The sequence below is a fragment of the Lithobates pipiens genome, unplaced genomic scaffold (genome assembly GCF_037356315.1).
Source record: "Lithobates pipiens isolate NorthernLeopardFrog02 unplaced genomic scaffold, aLitPip1_a1.2 Scaffold_13, whole genome shotgun sequence".
NCBI classification, from domain to species: domain Eukaryota; kingdom Metazoa; phylum Chordata; class Amphibia; order Anura; family Ranidae; genus Lithobates; species Lithobates pipiens.
This window is the reverse complement of record NW_027507718.1, coordinates 536,357,134-536,382,309: the sequence shown is the minus strand read 5'-3', so window position 1 is coordinate 536,382,309 and position 25,176 is coordinate 536,357,134. Positions and strand designations below refer to the sequence as shown.

General features: G+C 51.7%; 1 protein-coding gene across 1 annotated transcript; it reads left to right on the top strand.

Moving 5' to 3' along the window:
• On the top strand, window positions 1–25,173 carry TPM2 (tropomyosin 2; the record flags this gene model as incomplete). The annotated part of the gene is made up of 7 exons (XM_077478495.1): window positions 1–37; window positions 720–858; window positions 7,154–7,287; window positions 12,203–12,320; window positions 18,656–18,726; window positions 19,097–19,172; window positions 25,081–25,173. Coding segments are annotated over exons 1-7 (636 nt in total), but the record flags the coding sequence as incomplete, so codon positions are not given.
• Window positions 25,174–25,176: the final 3 nt, after the last annotated feature.

Sequence of the window (25,176 nt, the reverse complement as noted above, 5' to 3'; positions counted from 1 at the left end):
GACAGGCAGGGAGAAGGGAGTGCTGGTCCAGGATGAGGTATGACAGTGCTGGTCCAGGATGAGGGTCAGGTACAGGATGAGGGTCAGGTACAGGATGAGGGTCAGGTACAGGATGAGGGTCAGGTACAGGATGAGGTATGACAGTGCTGGTCCAGGATGAGGGTCAGGTACAGGATGAGGGTCAGGTCCAGGATGAGGGTCAGGTACAGGATGAGGGTCAGGTACAGGATGAGGGTCAGGTCCAGGATGAGGGTCAGGTACAGGATGAGGGTCAGGTACAGGATGAGGGTCAGGTCCAGGATGAGGGTCAGGTACAGGATGAGGGTCAGGTACAGGATGAGGGTCAGGTCCAGGATGAGGGTCAGGTACAGGATGAGGGTCAGGTACAGGATGAGGGTCAGGTCCAGGATGAGGGTCAGGTACAGGATGAGGGTCAGGTACAGGAGGGATCACATCCTCTGTCGTTTCTTCTCACATTCCTCGCTGGCTCTCTCCTGTCTCAACTCTCTGTCTCTGCGGTCTCCCTTCTTATGCTGAAGCCATAGGATACGGCTACCTGTCCTTATATACCCTGTGGTCAGCTTTCCTCTTCCTATTGGTTGGGTTTAGCTGGAGATAGAGCAATGCTGTGTTCCTGGATTTCAGCACATGTGGGGTTTGATGTCAGAAGAGCTGACAATCTATCGATAAGATGTGATTTAGAAGAGACTTGTCTGTAGGTCGGCTCTGCCTGGTGCCCAGTCCATACAGGCGATCAGGAAGAAGATCCAAAACCTTCAGAAGTTGGTGGACGATGCAGAGGATCGAGCCGATGCGAAGCAGAGGGAGCTGGCTATAGAGAGAGAAAAACGGGAGAGGGTAAGATAGGGACCAATCAATCTCTGTTCCTGGGATGGACTGTGCTGCCGTGCTGAATGTGGGATGGACTGTGCTGGGGTCCTCAACCACTATTTTTGGGATGGACTGTACTGGGGTGGTTAGCCTCAGTCCTTGGGACCCGTGCTGGGGGCATCAACCACATTTCTTGGGATGGACCATGCTGGGGTCCTCAACCTGTCCCTGGGATGGACTGTGCTCGATCAGTATATAAGATGTATGTATATAGAATGTATGTAGTGTATATTAGATGTGTGTATATAAGATGTATATGTATGTATGTATGTGTATATATATATATATATATTATAGGATGTGTGTATATAGGATGTGTGTATATAGGATGTGTGTATATAGGATGTGTGTATATGTGTGTATATAGTGTGTATATAGGATGTGTGTAAATGGAATGAGCAACTAACATTTACAAGCGAGAAGGCAGCAGTAGCAGCCTCCTCCATATTGCCTCAATAATGCCGCGTACACACGACAGGACTTAAGTCCGGCAGACTTTCGACGGAGTTCTGACGGACTTTCCGACTGAGCGGACTTGGCCACACACAATCACACCAAAGTCCGATGGATTGGAACGTGATGACGTACGACTGGACTAGAATAAGGAAGTTCATAGCCAGTAGCCAATAGCTGCCCTAGCGTCGGTTTTAGTCCGTCAGACTAGCATACACACGAGCGGATTTCTGGGTCCGGCAGAGTTCTGTCGGAAAAATTTGAAACATGTTCCATTTCTAAAGTCTGTCAGACTTTTGCAAATCAAAAGTCCGCTGCAGCCCACACACGATCGAATGGTCTGCCGGAATCATTCCATCAGACTTTTGATGTTGAAAAGTCTGGTCGTGTGTACGGGGCATAAGAGTTTCCTCCAATGACCCGTCCCGTCATATTCATGTCATAGGAAGAGGGTCAGATGACCCGTCCCGTCATATTCATGTCATAGAAAGAGGGTCAGGTGACCCGTCCCGTCATATTCATGTCATAGGAAGAGGGTCAGGTGACCCGTCCAGTCATATTCATGTCATAGGAAGAGGGTCAGGTGACCCGTCCCGTCATATTCATGTCATAGGAAGAGGGTCAGGTGACCCGTCCCGTCATATTCATGTCATAGGAAGAGGGTCAGATGACCCGTCCCGTCATATTCATGTCATAGGAAGAGGGTCAGGTGACCCGTCCCGTCATATTCATGTCATAGGAAGAGGGTCAGCTGACCAGTCCAGTCATATTCATGTCATAGGAAGAGGGTCAGGTGACCCGTCCCGTCATATTCATGTCATAGGAAGAGGGTCAGGTGACCAGTCCAGTCATATTCATGTCATAGGAAGAGGGTCAGCTGACCAGTCCAGTCATATTCATGTCATAGGAAGAGGGTCAGGTGACCCGTCCCATCATATTCATGTCATAGGAAGAGGGTCAGGTGACCAGTCCAGTCATATTCATGTCATAGGAAGAGGGTCAGGTGACCCGTCCCATCATATTCATGTCATAGGAAGAGGGTCAGCTGACCAGTCCAGTCATATTCATGTCATAGGAAGAGGGTCAGGTGACCCGTCCCGTCATATTCTTGTCATAGGAAGAGGGTCAGGTGACCCGTCCCATCATATTCATGTCATAGGAAGAGGGTCAGGTGACCTGTCCCGTCATATTCATGTCATAGGAAGAGGGTCAGGTGACCCGTCCCGTCATATTAATGTCATAGAAAGAGGGTCAGATGACCCATTCCGTCATATTCATGTCATAGGAAGAGGGTCAGTTGACCAGTCCCGTCATATTCTTGTCATAGGAAGAGGGTCAGGTGACCCGTCCCGTCATATTCATGTCATAGAAAGAGGGTCAGATGACCCGTCCCGTCATATTCATGTCATAGAAAGAGGGTCAGGTGACCCGTCCAGTCATATTCATGTCATAGGAAGAGGGTCAGGTGACCCGTCCCGTCATATTCATGTCATAGGAAGAGGGTCAGGTGACCCGTCCCGTCATATTCATGTCATAGGAAGAGGGTCAGATGACCCGTCCCGTCATATTCATGTCATAGGAAGAGGGTCAGATGACCCGTCCCGTCATATTCATGTCATAGAAAGAGGGTCAGGTGACCCGTCCCGTCATATTCATGTCATAGGAAGAGGGTCAGGTGACCCGTCCAGTCATATTCATGTCATAGGAAGAGGGTCAGGTGACCCGTCCCGTCATATTCATGTCATAGGAAGAGGGTCAGGTGACCCGTCCCGTCATATTCATGTCATAGGAAGAGGGTCAGATGACCCGTCCCGTCATATTCATGTCATAGGAAGAGGGTCAGGTGACCCGTCCCGTCATATTCATGTCATAGGAAGAGGGTCAGCTGACCAGTCCAGTCATATTCATGTCATAGGAAGAGGGTCAGGTGACCCGTCCCGTCATATTCATGTCATAGGAAGAGGGTCAGGTGACCAGTCCAGTCATATTCATGTCATAGGAAGAGGGTCAGCTGACCAGTCCAGTCATATTCATGTCATAGGAAGAGGGTCAGGTGACCCGTCCCATCATATTCATGTCATAGGAAGAGGGTCAGGTGACCAGTCCAGTCATATTCATGTCATAGGAAGAGGGTCAGCTGACCAGTCCAGTCATATTCATGTCATAGGAAGAGGGTCAGGTGACCCGTCCCGTCATATTCTTGTCATAGGAAGAGGGTCAGGTGACCCGTCCCATCATATTCATGTCATAGGAAGAGGGTCAGGTGACCTGTCCCGTCATATTCATGTCATAGGAAGAGGGTCAGGTGACCCGTCCCGTCATATTAATGTCATAGAAAGAGGGTCAGATGACCCATTCCGTCATATTCATGTCATAGGAAGAGGGTCAGTTGACCAGTCCCGTCATATTCTTGTCATAGGAAGAGGGTCAGGTGACCCGTCCCGTCATATTCATGTCATAGAAAGAGGGTCAGATGACCCGTCCCGTCATATTCATGTCATAGAAAGAGGGTCAGGTGACCCGTCCAGTCATATTCATGTCATAGGAAGAGGGTCAGGTGACCCGTCCCGTCATATTCATGTCATAGGAAGAGGGTCAGGTGACCCGTCCCGTCATATTCATGTCATAGGAAGAGGGTCAGATGACCCGTCCCGTCATATTCATGTCATAGGAAGAGGGTCAGATGACCCGTCCCGTCATATTCATGTCATAGAAAGAGGGTCAGGTGACCCGTCCCGTCATATTCATGTCATAGGAAGAGGGTCAGGTGACCCGTCCAGTCATATTCATGTCATAGGAAGAGGGTCAGGTGACCCGTCCCGTCATATTCATGTCATAGGAAGAGGGTCAGGTGACCCGTCCCGTCATATTCATGTCATAGGAAGAGGGTCAGATGACCCGTCCCGTCATATTCATGTCATAGGAAGAGGGTCAGGTGACCCGTCCCGTCATATTCATGTCATAGGAAGAGGGTCAGCTGACCAGTCCAGTCATATTCATGTCATAGGAAGAGGGTCAGGTGACCCGTCCCGTCATATTCATGTCATAGGAAGAGGGTCAGGTGACCCATCCCGTCATATTCATGTCATAGGAAGAGGGTCAGGTGACCAGTCCAGTCATATTCATGTCATAGGAAGAGGGTCAGGTGACCAGTCCAGTCATATTCATGTCATAGGAAGAGGGTCAGCTGACCAGTCCAGTCATATTCATGTCATAGGAAGAGGGTCAGGTGACCCGTCCCATCATATTCATGTCATAGGAAGAGGGTCAGGTGACCAGTCCAGTCATATTCATGTCATAGGAAGAGGGTCAGGTGACCCGTCCCATCATATTCATGTCATAGGAAGAGGGTCAGCTGACCAGTCCAGTCATATTCATGTCATAGGAAGAGGGTCAGGTGACCCGTCCCGTCATATTCTTGTCATAGGAAGAGGGTCAGGTGACCCGTCCCATCATATTCATGTCATAGGAAGAGGGTCAGGTGACCTGTCCCGTCATATTCATGTCATAGGAAGAGGGTCAGGTGACCCGTCCCGTCATATTAATGTCATAGAAAGAGGGTCAGATGACCCATTCCGTCATATTCATGTCATAGGAAGAGGGTCAGTTGACCAGTCCCGTCATATTCTTGTCATAGGAAGAGGGTCAGGTGACCCGTCCCGTCATATTCATGTCATAGAAAGAGGGTCAGATGACCCGTCCCGTCATATTCATGTCATAGAAAGAGGGTCAGGTGACCCGTCCCGTCATATTCATGTCATAGAAAGAGGGTCAGGTGACCCGTCCCGTCATAATCATGTCATAGAAAGAGGGTCAGGTGACCCGTCCCGTCATATTCATGTCATAGGAAGAGGGTCAGGTGACCCGTCCCGTCATATTCATGTCATAGGAATACGGTCAGGTGACCCGTCCCGTCATATTCATGTCATAGGAAGAGGGTCAGGTGACCCGTCCCGTCATATTCATGTCATAGAAAGAGGGTCAGGTGACCCGTCCCGTCATATTCATGTCATAGGAATACGGTCAGGTGACCCGTCCCGTCATATTCATGTCATAGGAAGAGGGTCAGGTGACCCGTCCCGTCATATTCATGTCATAGAAAGAGGGTCAGGTGACCCGTCCCGTCATATTCATGTCATAGGAATACGGTCAGGTGACCCGTCCCGTCATATTCATGTCATAGGAAGAGGGTCAGGTGACCCGTCCCGTCATATTCATGTCATAGAAAGAGGGTCAGGTGACCCGTCCCGTCATATTCATGTCATAGGACTACGGTAAGGTGACCCGTCCCGTCATATTCATGTCATAGGAATACGGTCAGGTGACCCGTCCCGTCATATTCATGTCATAGGAAGAGGGTCAGATGACCCGTCCCCTCATATTTATGTCATAGGAAGAGGGTCAGGTGACCCGTCTGGTAAAATTCATGTCATAGGAAGAGGGTCAGATGACCCGTCCCATCATATTCATGTCATAGGAAGAGGGTCAGATGACCCGTCCCGTCATATTCATGTCATAGGAAGAGGGTCAGCTGACCAGTCCAGTCATATTCATGTCATAGGAAGAGGGTCAGGTGACCAGTCCCGTCATATTCATGTCATAGGAAGAGGGTCAGGTGACCCGTCCCGTCATATTCATGTCATAGGAAGAGGGTCAGGTGACCCATCCCGTCATATTCATGTCATAGGAAGAGGGTCAGATGACCCGTCCCGTCATATGAGGTGAGATGACCCTTCCGGTCATATTCATGTCATAGGAAGAGGGTCAGGTGACCCGTCCCGTCATATTTATGTCATAGGAAGAGGGTCAGGTGACCCGTCCAGTCATATTCATGTCATAGGAAGAGGGTCAGGTGACCCGTCCCGTCATATTCATGTCATAGGAAGAGGGTCAGGTGACCCGTCCCGTCATATTCATGTCATAGGAAGAGGGTCAGGTGACCCGTCCCGTCATATTCATGTCATAGGAAGAGGGTCAGATGACCCGTCCCGTCATATTCATGTCATAGGAAGAGGGTCAGGTGACCCGTCCCGTCATATTCATGTCATAGGAAGAGGGTCAGGTGACCCGTCCCATCATATTTATCTCATAGGAAGAGGGTCAGGTGACCCGTCCCGTCATATTCATGTCATAGGAATACGGTCAGGTGACCCGTCCCGTCATATTTATGTCATAGGAAGAGGGTCAGGTGACCCGTCCCGTCATATTCATGTCATAGGAAGAGGGTCAGGTGACCCGTCCCGTCATATTCATGTCATATGAGGTCAGATGACCCGTCCCGTCATATTCATGTCATAGGAAGAGGGTCAGATGACCCATCCCATCATATTCATGTCATAGGAAGAGGGTCAGGTGACCCGTCCCGTCATATTCATGTCATATGAGGTCAGATGACCCGTCCCGTCATATTCATGTCATAGGAAGAGGGTCAGATGACCCATCCCATCATATTCATGTCATAGGAAGAGGGTCAGGTGACCCATCCCGTCATATTCATGTCATATGAGGTCAGATGACCCGTCCCATCATATTCATGTCCTATGAGGTCAGGTGACCCGTCCCGTCATATTCATGTCATAGGAAGAGGGTCAGATGACCCCCCGTCCCGTCATATTCATGTCCTATGAGGTCAGATGACCCGTCCCGTCATATTCATGTCATAGGAAGAGGGTCAGGTGACCCGTCCCGTCATATTCATGTCATAGGAAGAGGGTCAGGTGACCCGTCCCGTCATATTCATGTCATATGAGGTCAGGTGACCCGTCCCGTCATATTCATGAACCTTCCTCTTTTCTTCTCCATCTTTCAGGCTGAATCTGATGTGGCCTCTCTGAACAGACGTATCCAGCTGGTAGAGGAAGAGTTAGATCGCGCCCAGGAACGATTGGCAACAGGTCTGCAGAAACTGGAGGAAACTGAGAAGGCTGTGGATGAGAGCGAAAGGTATGTCTGGTGCCCATTCGCCAAATACACACATCCCGGTGGCCATTAGAGACATGGGATCCAGTATCCAGGAAGAACATGACATCTGGTGCCCACTCAAGGCATGGGATCATACTTATCCTGAGCACTCTTCTTCCCTAGGAGATGGGACTTTGTGGCCACCTGGGAAGCGGGATCTAGTGCTCCCCTATGACAAGGGATCTAGTACTCACCTGCGGCAAAGGATCTAGTGACCACCTTTGACTTGGGATCTAGTGCTCTCCTTAGACAAATGATCAAGTGTCCACCTCGGACACAGGATCTAGTGCTCACCTGGGGAAAAGGATCTAGTGCTCACCTGGGACAAGGGACCTAGTGACCATCTTTGGAATGGGAGTTAGTGCCCTCCTGGGACATGGGATCTAGTGCTCCCCTGGGACAAGGGACCTAGTGCTTACCAGGGACAAGGGATCTAGTGCCCACCTTGGACATGGGATCTAGTGCTCACCCGGGACAAGGGATCTAGTGCCCACCTAGAACTAGACATTTAGTGCTCTCCTGGAACACAAGATCTAGTATTCATCTGGGACACAGGATCTAGTGCTCATCTGGGACACAGGATCTAGGGCTCACCTGGGAGACAGGATCTAGGGCTCACCTGGGAGACAGGATCTAGTGCTCACCTGGGACACAGGATCTAGTGCTCACCTGAGACAAGGGATCTAATGCCCAACTTTGACAAGGGACCTAGTGCTCATCCGGGACAAGGTATCTAGTGCCCACCTAGGACAAGACACTTAGTGCTCTCCTGGAACCCAAGATCTAGTATTCCCCTGGGACACAGGATCTAGTATCATCTGGGACACGGAATCTAGTGCTCAGCTGGGACACATGATCTAGTGCTCATCTGGGACACATAATTGAGTGCTCACCTGAGACAAGGGATGTAATGCCCAACTTTGCCAAGGGACCTAGTGCTCATCTGGGACAAGGGATCTAGTGCCCACCTAGGACAAGACACTTAGTGCTCTCCTGGAACACAAGATCTAGTATTCCCCTGGGACACAGGATCTAGTGCTCATCTGGGAAACAGGATCTAATACTCACTTGGGACACATGATCTAGTGCTTAACCGAGACACGTGATCTAGTGCTCACCTGGGACACATGATCTAGTGCTCACCTGGGAAAAAGGACCTAGTGCTTACGTGGGACAAGGGATCTAGTGTCTACCTGGGAATGGAATCTACTGCTTACCTGGGACATGAGATCTAGTGTTCACCTGAGACACATGATCTAGTACTCACTTTAGATACTGGATCAAGTGCTCATCTGGGACACGGGATCTAGTGCCTACTTGGAATACAGGATCTGTTTCCCACCTAAGACACAGAATTTAGTGTTCACCTTGGATATGGGACCTAGTGCTCACCTGGGACCTAGTGCTCACCTGGGACAGGGGATCTAGTTCCCATAGGATCTAATGCTCACCTTGGATAAGAGATCTATTTCTCACCTGCAACACTGTATCTAGTGCCTACCTGGGGCATGGGCTCTAGTGCCCACCTGGGACACCAAATCTAGTGCTCACCTGGAACAATGGTTCTAGTGCTCACCTGGGACATAGGATCTAGTGCACACCTGGGACTCAGAATCTAGTGCCTACCTGGGACATGGGATCTAGTGCCAACCTGGGACAAGCAATCTAGTGCTCACCTTGGACACGGGATCGAGTCCTCACCTTGGACACGGGATTGAGTGCTCACCTTGCACACGGGAGCTAGTGCCCACCTGGAACATGCGATCTAGTGCTCACCTTGGATAAAGGACCTAGTGCTCACCTGGGACACTGTATCTAGTGCCCACCTGGGACACGGGATCTAGTGCTCACCTGGGACACGGGATCTAGTGCTCACCTGGGACACAGGATCTAGTGCTCACCTGGGGCACGGGATCTAGTGCTCACCTGGGACACAGAATCTAGTGCTCAACTGGACCAATGGATCTAGTGCTCACCTGGGACATGGGATCTAGTCTCTACCTGGGATATGGGCTGTAGTGTCTACTTGGGACACGGGATCTAGTGCTCACCCAGGACACAGGATCTAGTGCCCACCTGGGACAAGCAACCTAGTGCTCAAATGGGACAAGGGATCTAGTGCCCACCTGGGACACAGGTTCTAGTGCCCACCTGGGACACAGAGTCTAGTGTCCATCATCATGTAGTCACCTAGGACACAGGACATAGTGAACGATGCTTGGTGGATACATGAAGACACGCCCAACATACAATGTGTGTGGCCAGATTTGGAGCCAGTGCTTGTCGTGTGATGCAATGGTTGTTTTTTCTGTGTTCCAAAACTTTTCTCTGGCTGACCCTTTATATAACCCCCACCCATCCCCCTCCCCAGGACAAATCCTTTGACTTTCTTATAAGGATGCATGAGATGGGAAAACATTCCACTCCTTCCCTCCTGAAAATGCTAGTTCCCTGGCTTTCTAGGACAGACTATGTTCCGATTTGTTTCTAGAGATGGGCCGAACACCCCCCCTGTTCGGGTTCACACCAGAACTCCCAAACAGAGAAAAAGTTCTGACCCAAACGGTGAACCCCATTGAAGTCTACGGGACCCGAACGTGAAAAATCAAAAGTCCCCATTTTGAAGTCTTATATGCAAGTAATTGGCCATAAAAAGTGTATGGGGGGGGGGGGGGGGGGGGGGTCCGGGTACTGCCCTGGCGGACATGTTTTAATGCAAAATTGTTCTTAAAACAGGAGCAGTAATTTAAATAATGCAAAGTGAAACAATAAAAATTAAAAATTCCTTTAAATATAGTGCATAGGGGGGTCCCCTTAGTCTGCCTGTAAAGTGGCGCATCTCTACCGTGTATAGAACCTGCTGCAGCAAAACTGATATATTTGTTGATGGGAACAAGGGCCTTGTCCCCACAACCCTGGCTGGTTTACCAAGGGGGCCCCCAGATCCCACCACCCCCATGTGAACGAGTATGGGGGTACATAGTACCCCTACCCAGTCACCAAAAAAACTGTACAAAGAAATAAAAACAGAGACAGTTTTTGACAATTCCTTTATTAAAAATAAAAACACAATGTCCCCCCCGATGTAGATCCATCTTCAATCTCGCCACCCACCGGACCCAAAAAAGAAATAAGACGCTCCGCCTCCAACCAAGGCAAACTGCTTAAAATGCCTGCCTTGCCATTTGACAGTTCTTATATAGGGGTCACCTAGCAACAGCAGCTGGTGACACCACCCCCTTGTGACGTCACCTACCCAGCATGCACCGGTCCGTGACATCACAGGGGGAGCGCTGCCACTAGGTGATGTCGCCAGGTGGCCCCACCCCTTACCTATATAAAAACTGCCAAATGGCAAGCCAGGCATTCGAAGGTTTGCCTTAGTTGACAGCAGAGCCTCTTCTTTCTTTTTTTTCCGGGTCTGGTGGGTGGTGAGAGCGAAGATGGATCTACATCGGGGGGACATTTTTTTTTATTTTTAATAAAGGAATTGTAAAAAAACTGCCTCCTGTTTTTGTTTACTCTTACACTTTTTTGGTCAATGAGTATGGGTGTAATGTACTCCATACTCATTCACATGGGGGGGAGGTGGAATCTGGGGGCCCCCCTTGTTAAAAGGGACTTTCATATTCCAATTAGCCCCCCGCCTATAGATCCCCACCACCATGACCGGCCAGGGTTGTGGGGATGAGATCCTCGTCCCCATCAACATATATGTCAGTTTTGCTGCAGCAGGTTCTATACATGGGAAGCCCGTTGACAGCGACAACTCATCACGCCTTGCACAGCTTCCTGGCCCCGCTCCTTAACAACCAGCTATTCACTGTGTCCCGATTGGGCAAAGCGTTGCCCAATCAGGGCTTAGAATGCACTGTGGAGTGTGCAGTGCTTTGCAGGGCGTTTGGCAGGCGAACACCAACGCCCTGAAAATTCAGGTGTTCCGCAAACGGGAGATGTTCTAGTCAAACTTTTGCTCTAGACCCAAAACGTTCGCCCAACTCTATTCATTATTTTCCAATCAAATAATAAGATGATGATTCCTATTTAGGCTGCTTTATAGAATAAAACAACATAGAACAGAATATATAGAATAGCATATAAATTAATAGAATAGTATATAAAATTAAAATAGAATAGAATACAATAGGATATAATATAAAATAATAGAATAGACTTGAAGAAAAATAAAATAGAATAGAAAATAACAGAATAGAAAATATGTAACTAGAATAGAAAATAAATAGAACAGAAAAGAATAGAATAGAATAAAAAAGGAAAAGAAAGGAGTAGAATGTATTCTATTTATTTCTATTCCATTCCTTTTTTTTCTATTATATTCTATTATTTTCTATTCTATTCTATTCTACTCCTATTTTTTCTATTCAGGTCTGTTCTTTTATTTTCTATTCTATGCCATTCTGATTTATTCTATTCCTTTATTAAAAAAAAAAAATTCTATTCCCTTATCTTCTATTCTATTCTATTTTATAAAGCAGCTTAAATAGGAATCATCATCTTATTACACTTTTATCCCGCACTGTATTTATTGCAATATGTTTCCATTTCGAATTTGAGTCGTTATTATTGGGATTTGTAAATTCGGATACGTCTGTATCTTGGGATGACGAAACGCGTGGCACGTGTGCAGGACAGATGGAGATGTAGGGGTACAACACGCAGCACATAGACATACAATCACATCAGACGTAGGATATCCGTGTGTTGGGTGGTGTTTTACGTTCTTCTACATGTGAAAATGGGATATTCCCGGCTTCTTATTGGTGTGGTGAGGCGTGTAGGTCCAATGTGGAAATGTTGATATGATAATGATTTGGGCCGTCACTGACATTCCCAGTTTGGTTCCTTCAGATCTTATATGTGAAAACGTCTCTTTCAGAGGAATGAAGGTCATTGAGAACAGAGCCAGCAAAGATGAGGAGAAGATGCATGACCAGGACCTGCAGCTGAAAGAGGCCAAGCACGTAGCTGAGGACTCTGACAGGAAGTATGAAGAGGTAGGTTCTCCATCAATGGGGTTTGACAGTTCACAATGGGCGCCCTTTATCTTCATCTTACAGCTCAACTGTGTACCATGGGTGCCTTGTATCTCCAATCACTGGAGCTCACCTGTCCACCATGGGTGCCTTGTATCTCCAATCACTGGAGCTCACCTGTCCACCATGGGTGCCTTGTATCTCCAATCACTGGAGCTCACCTATCCACCATGGGTGCCTTGTATCTCCAATCACTGGAGCTCACCTGTCCACCATGGGTGCCTTGTATCTCCAATCACTGGAGCTCACCTGTCCCTCTTGGGTGCCTTGTATCTCCAATCACTGGAGCTCACCTGTCCACCATGGGTGCCTTGTATCTCCAATCACTGGAGCTCACCTGTCCCTCTTGGGTGCCTTGTATCTCCAATCACTGGAGCTCACCTGTCCACCATGGGTGCCTTGTATCTCCAATCACTGGAGCTCACCTGTCCACCATGGGTGCCTTGTATCTCCAATCACTGGAGCTCACCTGTCCACCATGGGTGCCTTGTATCTCCAATCACTGGAGCTCACCTGTCCCTCATGGGTGCCTTGTATCTCCAATCACTGGAGCTCACCTGTCCACCATGGGTGCCTTGTATCTCCAATCACTGGAGCTCACCTGTCCACCATGGGTGCCTTGTATCTCCAATCACTGGAGCTCACCTATCCACCATGGGTGCCTTGTATCTCCAATCACTGGAGCTCACCTGTCCACCATGGGTGCCTTGTATCTCCAATCACTGGAGCTCACCTATCCACCATGGGTGCCTTGTATCTCCAATCACTGGAGCTCACCTGTCCACCATGGGTGCCTTGTATCTCCAATCACTGGAGCTCACCTGTCCCTCTTGGGTGCCTTGTATCTCCAATCACTGGAGCTCACCTGTCCACCATGGGTGCCTTGTATCTCCAATCACTGGAGCTCACCTGTCCCTCTTGGGTGCCTTGTATCTCCAATCACTGGAGCTCACCTGTCCACCATGGGTGCCTTGTATCTCCAATCACTGGAGCTCACCTGTCCACCATGGGTGCCTTGTATCTCCAATCACTGGAGCTCACCTGTCCACCATGGGTGCCTTGTATCTCCAATCACTGGAGCTCACCTGTCCCTCATGGGTGCCTTGTATCTCCAATCACTGGAGCTCACCTGTCCACCATGGGTGCCTTGTATCTCCAATCACTGGAGCTCACCTGTCCACCATGGGTGCCTTGTATCTCCAATCACTGGAGCTCACCTGTCCACCATGGGTGCCTTGTATCTCCAATCACTGGAGCTCACCTATCCACCATGGGTGCCTTGTATCTCCAATCACTGGAGCTCACCTGTCCACCATGGGTGCCTTGTATCTCCAATCACTGGAGCTCACCTGTCCCTCTTGGGTGCCTTGTATCTCCAATCACTGGAGCTCACCTGTCCACCATGGGTGCCTTGTATCTCCAATCACTGGAGCTCACCTGTCCCTCTTGGGTGCCTTGTATCTCCAATCACTGGAGCTCACCTGTCCACCATGGGTGCCTTGTATCTCCAATCACTGGAGCTCACCTGTCCACCATGGGTGCCTTGTATCTCCAATCACTGGAGCTCACCTGTCCACCATGGGTGCCTTGTATCTCCAATCACTGGAGCTCACCTGTCCCTCATGGGTGCCTTGTATCTCCAATCACTGGAGCTCACCTGTCCACCATGGGTGCCTTGTATCTCCAATCACTGGAGCTCACCTGTCCACCATGGGTGCCTTGTATCTCCAATCACTGGAGCTCACCTATCCACCATGGGTGCCTTGTATCTCCAATCACTGGAGCTCACCTGTCCACCATGGGTGCCTTGTATCTCCAATCACTGGAGCTCACCTATCCACCATGGGTGCCTTGTATCTCCAATCACTGGAGCTCACCTGTCCACCATGGGTGCCTTGTATCTCCAATCACTGGAGCTCACCTGTCCCTCTTGGGTGCCTTGTATCTCCAATCACTGGAGCTCACCTGTCCACCATGGGTGCCTTGTATCTCCAATCACTGGAGCTCACCTGTCCCTCTTGGGTGCCTTGTATCTCCAATCACTGGAGCTCACCTGTCCACCATGGGTGCCTTGTATCTCCAATCACTGGAGCTCACCTGTCCACCATGGGTGCCTTGTATCTCCAATCACTGGAGCTCACCTGTCCACCATGGGTGCCTTGTATCTCCAATCACTGGAGCTCACCTGTCCCTCATGGGTGCCTTGTATCTCCAATCACTGGAGCTCACCTGTCCACCATGGGTGCCTTGTATCTCCAATCACTGGAGCTCACCTGTCCACCATGGGTGCCTTGTATCTCCAATCACTGGAGCTCACCTGTCCATCATGGGTGCCTTGTATCTCCAATCACTGGAGCTCACCTGTCCATCATGGGTGCCTTGTATCTCCAATCACTGGAGCTCACCTGTCCATCATGGGTGCCTTGTATCTCCAATCACTGGAGCTCACCTGTCCACCATGGGTGCCTTGTATCTCCAATCACTGGAGCTCACCTGTCCCTCATGGGTGCCTTGTATCTCCAATCACTGGAGCTCACCTGTCCACCATGGGTGCCTTGTATCTCCAATCACTGGAGCTCACCTGTCCACCATGGGTGCCTTGTATCTCCAATCACTGGAGCTCACCTGTCCATCATGGGTGCCTTGTATCTCCAATCACTGGAGCTCACCTGTCCCTCTTGGGTGCCTTGTATCTCCAATCACTGGAGCTCACCTGTCCACCATGGGTGCCTTGTATCTCCAATCACTGGAGCTCACCTGTCCACCATGGGTGCCTTGTATCTCCAATCACTGGAGCTCACCTGTCCCTCATGGGTGCCTTGTATCTCCAATCACTGGAGCTCACCTGTCCACCATGGGTGCCTTGTATCTCCAATCACTGGAGCTCACCTGTCCATCATGGGTGCCTTGTATCTCCAATCACTGGAGCTCACCTGTCCCTCATGGGTGCCTTGTATCTCCAATCACTGGAGCTCACCTGTCCCTCTTGGGTGTCTTGTATCTCCAATCACTGGAGCTCACCTGTCCACCATGGGTGCCTTGTATCTCCAATCACTGGAGCTCACCTGTCCATCATGGGTGCCTTGTATCTCCAATCACTGGAGCTCACCTGTCCCTCTTGGGTGCCTTGTATCTCCAATCACTGGAGCTCACCTATCCACCATGGGTGCCTTGTATCTCCAATCACTGGAGCTCACCTGTCCCTCTTGGGTGCCTTGTATCTCCAATCACTGGAGCTCACCTGTCCATCATGGGTGCCTTGTATCTCCAATCACTGGAGCTCACCTGTCCCTCTTGGGTGCCTTGTATCTCCAATCACTGGAGCTCACCTGTCCACCATGGGTGCCTTGTATCTCCAATCACTGGAGCTCACCTGTCCATCATGGGTGCCTTGTATCTCCAATCACTGGAGCTCACCTGTCCCTCTTGGGTGCCTTGTATCTCCAATCATTGGAGCTCACCTGTCCACCATGGGTGCCTTGTATCTCCAATCACTGGAGCTCACCTGTCCATCATGGGTGCCTTGTATCTCCAATCACTGGAGCTCACCTGTCCCTCTTGGGTGCCTTGTATCTCCAATCACTGGAGCTCACCTGTCCATCATGGGTGCCTTGTATCTCCAATCACTGGAGCTCACCTGTCCCTCATGGGTGCCTTGTATCTCCAATCACTGGAGCTCACCTGTCTATCATGGGTGCCTTGTATCTCCAATCACTGGAGCTCACCTGTCCATCATGGGTGCCTTGTATCTCCAATCACTGGAGCTCACCTGTCCCTCTTGGGTGCCTTGTATCTCCAATCACTGGAGCTCACCTGTCCCTCTTGGGTGCCTTGTATCTCCAATCACTGGAGCTCACCTGTCCACCATGGGTGCCTTGTATCTCCAATCACTGGAGCTCACCTGTCCACCATGGGTGCCTTGTATCTCCAATCACTGGAGCTCACCTGTCCCTCTTGGGTGCCTTGTATCTCCAATCACTGGAGCTCACCTGTCCACCATGGGTGCCTTGTATCTCCAATCACTGGAGCTCACCTGTCCACCATGGGTGCCTTGTATCTCCAATCACTGGAGCTCACCTGTCCCTCATGGGTGCCTTGTATCTCCAATCACTGGAGCTCACCTGTCCCTCTTGGGTGCCTTGTATCTCCAATCACTGGAGCTCACCTGTCCACCATGGGTGCCTTGTATCTCCAATCACTGGAGCTCACCTGTCCACCATGGGTGCCTTGTATCTCCAATCACTGGAGCTCACCTGTCCCTCATGGGTGCCTTGTATCTCCAATCACTGGAGCTCACCTGTCCCTCTTGGGTGCCTTGTATCTCCAATCACTGGAGCTCACCTATCCACCATGGGTGCCTTGTATCTCCAATCACTGGAGCTCACCTGTCCACCATGGGTGCCTTGTATCTCCAATCACTGGAGCTCACCTGTCCCTCTTGGGTGCCTTGTATCTCCAATCACTGGAGCTCACCTGTCCATCATGGGTGCCTTGTATCTCCAATCACTGGAGCTCACCTGTCCCTCTTGGGTGCCTTGTATCTCCAATCACTGGAGCTCACCTGTCCCTCTTGGGTGCCTTGTATCTCCAATCACTGGAGCTCACCTGTCCATCATGGGTGCCTTGTATCTCCAATCACTGGAGCTCACCTGTCCCTCATGGGTGCCTTGTATCTCCAATCACTGGAGCTCACCTGTCCATCATGGGTGCCTTGTATCTCCAATCACTGGAGCTCACCTGTCCATCATGGGTGCCTTGTATCTCCAATCACTGGAGCTCACCTGTCCCTCTTGGGTGCCTTGTATCTCCAATCACTGGAGCTCACCTGTCCCTCTTGGGTGCCTTGTATCTCCAATCACTGGAGCTCACCTGTCCACCATGGGTGCCTTGTATCTCCAATCACTGGAGCTCACCTGTCCACCATGGGTGCCTTGTATCTCCAATCACTGGAGCTCACCTGTCCACCATGGGTGCCTTGTATCTCCAATCACTGGAGCTCACCTGTCCACCATGGGTGCCTTGTATCTCCAATCACTGGAGCTCACCTGTCCCTCATGGGTGCCTTGTATCTCCAATCACTGGAGCTCACCTGTCCCTCTTGGGTGCCTTGTATCTCCAATCACTGGAGCTCACCTGTCCACCATGGGTGCCTTGTATCTCCAATCACTGGAGCTCACCTGTCCACCATGGGTGCCTTGTATCTCCAATCACTGGAGCTCACCTGTCCATCATGGGTGCCTTGTATCTCCAATCACTGGAGCTCACCTGTCCACCATGGGTGCCTTGTATCTCCAATCACTGGAGCTCACCTGTCCATCATGGGTGCCTTGTATCTCCAATCACTGGAGCTCACCTGTCCATCATGGGTGCCTTGTATCTCCAATCACTGGAGCTCACCTGTCCACCATGGGTGCCTTGTATCTCCAATCACTGGAGCTCACCTGTCCACCATGGGTGCCTTGTATCTCCAATCACTGGAGCTCACCTGTCCATCATGGGTGCCTTGTATCTCCAATCACTGGAGCTCACCTGTCCACCATGGGTGCCTTGTATCTCCAATCACTGGAGCTCACTTGTCCATCATGGGTGCCTTGTATCTCCAATCACTGGAGCTCGCATGTCCATCACGGGTGTCTTGTATCTCCAATCACTGGAGCTCACCTGTCCCTCATGGGTGCCTTGTATCTCCAATCACTGGAGCTCACCTGTCCACCATGGGTGCCTTGTATCTCCAATCACTGGAGCTCACCTGTCCACCATGGGTGCCTTGTATCTCCAATCACTGGAGCTCACCTGTCCCTCATGGGTGCCTTGTATCTCCAATCACTGGAGCTCACCTGTCCCTCATGGGTGCCTTGTATCTCCAATCACTGGAGCTCACCTGTCCACCATGGGTGCCTTGTATCTCCAATCACTGGAGCTCACCTGTCCACCATGGGTGCCTTGTATCTCCAATCACTGGAGCTCGCCTGTCCCTCATGGGTGCCTTGTATCTCCAATCACTGGAGCTCACCTGTCCCTCATGGGTGCCTTGTATCTCCAATCACTGGAGCTCACCTGTCCCTCATGGGTGTCTTGTATCTCCATTACTGGAGCTCAGCTGTCCACCATGAGCGCCTTGTATACCCATAATTGTTTCCCATTGTTGGGATTCAGCCCCCCATCCTCACCTGGGTTGGTTATTTTCACAATTCCACCCCATCTCTGACAAAGATTATAAAATGTCTATACCAACCAATGTTTTTTTGCAGAATCTGTATAGACAATTCTCACATATTGGATTTGTATTTTCACAGGTTGCCAGGAAATTAGTGGTAATTGAGACAGAGCTGGAACGATCTGAGGAGAGAGCTGAAGTTGCTGAGAGGTGAGCCGCTTTCTGTGAAGAGATGTCATGATAATGCAAAAGGGGGTCATGGGATGGGACTAGAGTCTTAAAGTCTCAGTCCTGGAGTCTTGATGTTTTCAACCCAAAGTCTTGAAGGTCAGGTCTCAGTACTGGAGTCCTAAAGTCTGATCTGGAGTATTGAAGTCTTTACCCCGTAGTCCTGACGTATTTGACCCAGAGTATTGATGTCTCTAACCTGAAATTGTAAAGTCTCTGACTGGAGGATATAGCTGGTTGGGTCAGGGACAAGTCCATCTGGAAATTTCTCTTTATTGATGATTGTTAGGACAGATTCTCCCTGTCGGGATCTCCCTCTTCTCATAATGTTCTTCCATTTCTCCTTTCCAAGTCGTTACCGAGAGTTAGAGATAGAACTGCGAACAATGGACCAAGCCTTGAAATCTCTGATAGCGGCAGAGGAAGAGGTACCGGAGAGGAGACTCTTTCTTCTGTCTCTTCCCCTGTCTCTCTATTTATCTATAATCTATGATATCTCTCCTCTGATAACACTCACTTCCTGCTGCATCCACACAGTGGCGCTATCTGAAGCCTTTCTATAGCACAGACAGGACAAACCCCCAAGATGGAGGTCCAATCTGAGTGCATGGCAGATCCTTGTGTCCTTCATATGATAAATGAATATTACCCTCTCTACCCCTCACCCATCCCCCCTTCCATACACCACTCAACCACCCATCCCCCCCTTCCATACACCACTCAACCACCCATCCCCCCCTTCCATACACCACTCAACCACCCATCCCCCCTTCCATACACCACTCAACCACCCATCCCCCCCTTCCATACACCACTCAACCACCCATCCCCCCCTTCCATACACCACTCAACCACCCATCCCCCCCTTCCATACACCACTCAACCACCCATCCCCCCTTCCATACACCACTCAACCACCCATCCCCCCCTTCCATACACCACTCAACCACCCATCCCCCCCTTCCATACACCACTCAACCACCCATCCCCCCTTCCATACACCACTCAACCACCCATCCCCCCTTCCATACACCACTCAACCACCCATCCCCCCTTCCATACACCGCTCAACCACCCATCCCCCCCTTCCATACACCACTCAACCACCCATCCCCCCCTTCCATACACCACTCAACCACCCATCCCCCCCTTCCATACACCACTCAACCACCCATCCCCCCCTTCCATACACCACTCAACCACCCATCCCCCCTTCCATACACCACTCAACCACCCATCCCCCCTTCCATACACCGCTCAACCACCCATTCCCCCCTTCCATACACCGCTCATAGACCACTCAACCACCCATCCCCCCTTCCATACACCACTCAACCACCCATCCCCCCTTCCATACACCGCTCATAGACCCCTCTACCACCCATCCCCCCCTTCCATACACCACTCAACCACCCATTCCCCCCTTCCATACACCGCTCATAGACCACTCAACCACCCATCCCCCCTTCCATACACCACTCAACCACCCATCCCCCCCTTCCATACACCACTCAACCACCCATCCCCCCTTCCATACACCACTCAACCACCCATCCCCCTTCCATACACCACTCAACCACCCATCCCCCTTCCATACACCGCTCATAGACCACTCAACCACCCATCCCCCCTTCCATACACCACTCAACCACCCATCCCCCCTTCCATACACCACTCAACCACCCATCCCCCCTTCCATACACCACTCAACCACCCATCCCCCCTTCCATACACCACTCAACCACCCATCCCCCCTTCCATACGCCGCTCATAGACCACTCAACCACCCATCCCCCCCTTCCATACACCACTCAACCACCCATCCCCCCTTCCATACACCACTCAACCACCCATCCCCCTTCCATACACCACTCAACCACCCATCCCCCCTTCCATACACCGCTCAACCACCCATTCCCCACTTCCATACACCACTCAACCACCCATCCCCCCCTTCCATACACCACTCAACCACCCATCCCCCCTTCCATACACCGCTCATAGACCACTCAACCACCCATCCCCCCCTTCCATACACCACTCAACCACCCATCCCCCCTTCCATACACCGCTCATAGACCACTCAACCACCCACCCCCCCTTCCATACACCACTCAACCACCCATCCCCCCTTCCATACACCACTCAACCACCCATCCCCCCCTTCCATACACCACTCAACCACCCATTCCCCCCTTCCATACACCGCTCATAGACCACTCAACCACCTATCCCCCCTTCCATACACCGCTCAACCACCCATTCCCCCCTTCCATACACCGCTCATAGACCACTCAACCACCCATCCCCCCTTCCATACACCACTCAACCACCCATCCCCCCCTTCCATACACCGCTCATAGACCACTCAACCACCCATCCCCCCCTTCCATACACCACTCAACCACCCATCCCCCCTTCCATACACCACTCAACCACCTATTCCCCCCTTCCATACACCGCTCATAGACCACTCAACCACCCATCCCCCCTTCCATACACCACTCAACCACCCATCCCCCCTTCCATACACCGCTCATAGACCCCTCTACCACCCACCCCCCCCCTTCCATACACCACTCAACCACCCATCCCCCCCTTCCATACCCCACTCAACCACCCATCCCCCCCTTCCATACACCACTCAACCACCCATCCCCCCTTCCATACACCACTCAACCACCCATCCCCCTTCCATACACCGCTCAACCACCCATTCCCCCCTTCCATACACCGCTCATAGACCACTCAACCACCCATCCCCCCTTCCATACACCACTCAACCACCTATTCCCCCCTTCCATACACCACTCATAGACCACTCAACCACCCATTCCCCCCTTCCATACACCGCTCATAGACCACTCAACCACCCATCCCCCCTTCCGTACACCACTCAACCACCTATTCCCCCCTTCCATACACCGCTCATAGACCACTCAACCACCCATCCCCCCTTCCATACACCACTCAACCACCCATCCCCCCTTCCATACACCACTCAACCACCCATCCCCCCTTCCATACACCACTCAACCACCCATCCCCCCCTTCCATACACCGCTCATAGACCACTCAACCACCTATCCCCCCTTCCATACACCACTCAACCACCTATCCCCCCTTCCATACACCGCTCATAGACCCCTCTACCACCCACCCCCCCCTTCCATACACCACTCAACCACCCATCCCCCCCTTCCATACCCCACTCAACCACCCATCCCCCCCTTCCATACACCACTCAACCACCCATTCCCCCTTCCATACACCGCTCATAGACCACTCAACCACCCATCCCCCCTTCCATACACCACTCAACCACCCATCCCCCCTTCCATACACCACTCAACCACCCATCCCCCCTTCCATACACCGCTCATAGACCACTCAACCACCCATCCCCCCCTTCCATACACCACTCAACCACCCATCCCCCCTTCCATACACCACTCAACCACCCATCCCCCCTTCCATACACCGCTCATAGACCACTCAACCACCCACCGCCCCCCCCTTCCATACACCACTCAACCACCCATCCCCCTTCCATACACCGCTCATAGACCCCTCTACCACCCACCCCCCCCTTCCATACACCACTCAACCACCCATCCCCCCTTCCATACACCACTCAACCACCCATCCCCCCTTCCATACACCACTCAACCACCCATTTCCCCCTTCCATACACCACTCAACCACCCATCCCCCCCTTCCATACACCACTCAACCACCCATCCCCCCCCTTCCATACGCCGCTCATACACCACTCAACCACCCAACCCCCCCTCCGTACACCGCTCATACACCACTCAACCACCCGTCCCCCCCTTCTATACGCCGCTCATACACCACTCAACCACCCAACCCCCCCTCCGTACACCGCTCATACACCACTCAACCACCCGTCCCCCCCTTCCATACGCCGCTCAAACACCACTCAACCACCCGCCCCCCCTTCCATACAACACTCATATACCACTCCACCCCCCCCCCCTTCCATACACCGCTCATTACCCACTCAACCACCCATTCCCCCCTTCCATACGCCGCTCATACACCACTCAACCACCCATCTCCCCCCCTCCGTACAGCGCTCATCCACCACTCAACCACCCATCCCCCCTTCCATACACCGCTCATAGACCACTCAACCACCCACCCACCCCTTCCATACACCACTCAACCACCCATCCCCCTTCCATACACCGCTCATAGACCCCTCTACCACCCATCCCCCCCTTCCATACACCACTCAACCACCCATCCCCCCTTCCATACACCACTCAACCACCCATCCCCCCTTCCATACACCACTCAACCACCCATTTCCCCCTTCCATACACCACTCAACCACCCATCCCCCCCTTCCATACACCACTCAACCACCCAACCCCCCCTCCGTACACCGCTCATACACCACTCAACCACCCGTCCCCCCCTTCCATACACCACTCAACCACCCAACCCCCCCTCCGTACACCGCTCAAACACCACTCAACCACCCGCCCCCCCTTCCATACAACACTCATATACCACTCAACCACCCGCCCCCCCCTTCCATACACCGCTCATTACCCACTCAACCACCCATTCCCCCCTTCCATACGCCGCTCATACACCACTCAACCACCCATCTCCCCCCCTCCGTACAGCGCTCATCCACCACTCAACCACCCATCCCCCCTTCCATACACCGCTCATAGACCACTCAACCACCCACCCCCCCCTTCCATACACCACTCAACCACCCATCCCCCTTCCATACACCGCTCATAGACCCCTCTACCACCCATCCCCCCTTCCATACACCACTCAACCACCCATCCCCCCTTCCATACACCACTCAACCACCCATCCCCCCTTCCATACACCACTCAACCACCCATTTCCCCCTTCCATACACCACTCAACCACCCATCCCCCCCTTCTATACACCACTCAACCACCCATCCCCCCCTTCCATACGCCGCTCATACACCACTCAACCACCCAACCCCCCCTCCGTACACCGCTCAAACACCACTCAACCACCCGCCCCCCCTTCCATACAACACTCATATACCACTCAACCACCCGCCCCCCCCCTTCCATACACCGCTCATTACCCACTCAACCACCCATTCCCCCCTTCCATACGCCGCTCATACACCACTCAACCACCCATCTCCCCCCCCTCCGTACAGCGCTCATCCACCACTCAACCACCCATCCCCCTTCCATACACCGCTCATTCACCACTCAACCACCCATCCCCCTTCCATACACCGCTCATACACCCCTCTACCACCCACCTCCCTTCCATACACCGCTCATAGACCCCTCTACCACCCATACCCCCCCTTCCATACACCGTTCATAGACCCCTCTACCACCCATACCCCCTCTTCCATGCACCGCTCATACACCCCTCTACCACCCATTCCCCCTTCCATACACCGCTCATAGACCCCTCTACAACCCATACCCCCCCTTCCATACACCGCTCATACACCCCCCTCCACCCATACCCCCCCTTCCATACACCGCTCATACACCCCCCTCCACCCATACCCCCCCTTCCATACAACGCTCATACACCACTCAACCACCCATCCCCCCCTTCCATACACCGCTCATACACCCCCCTCTCACCCGTACCCACCCTTCCATGCACCGCTCATACACCACTCTACCACCCATACCCCCCTCCCCCTCCATACCCTGCTAGCCTACAACCCATTACTACTCCCCCACCCTGCACACATTGCTTTACACCGCTCTACCTCCCATGACCCCTCCCCCACCCTCTATACAATGTGCACAACGCTAATATCTTTTTCTTTTTTGCTCCACTTTGTCCTCTCCTGTGTTTGTCAATCTCGTGTTTTCTGTCTCTGAACTCCTCCCTCTCCCCCTCCTCCTCCCCTCCCCCATCCTTGTCTCATTACCTGGAAACAGTAAATGTGCCGACCTGGAGGAGGAGCTGAAGAATGTCACCAATAATCTTAAATCCCTGGAGGCACAAGCGGATAAGGTATTGGGTGTTCCCTACTAGGCCTAGTCATGTCTAACATGGGAGGAACCCCCAAAATCCTCTTCTAATGTGTGGAGACCCCCAGTATGTGGAACCCTTGACCTATACATATATAATAGCATGGTGGTCCTCAGTATTCCTGAAGCTCATGTCTGCTGTAACATTGGATTGCCCCAACTAATGAAGCTCCACAAGTCCACTTCACACCATCCCAGCATCCCTTGTGGGACATTCCCCGATTTCCAGTATCTGTCCTCTATTCCCGGTGTCTCCTTCCAATTCCTGACACTCTGATCTTCTATTGTCCTCTCCTGTAGTATTCATCCAAGGAAGACCATTATGAAGAGGAGATCAGACACCTGAGTGAGCGGCTAAAGGAGGTGGGTGTTGGGCACCTGGAGGACGTAGATGGG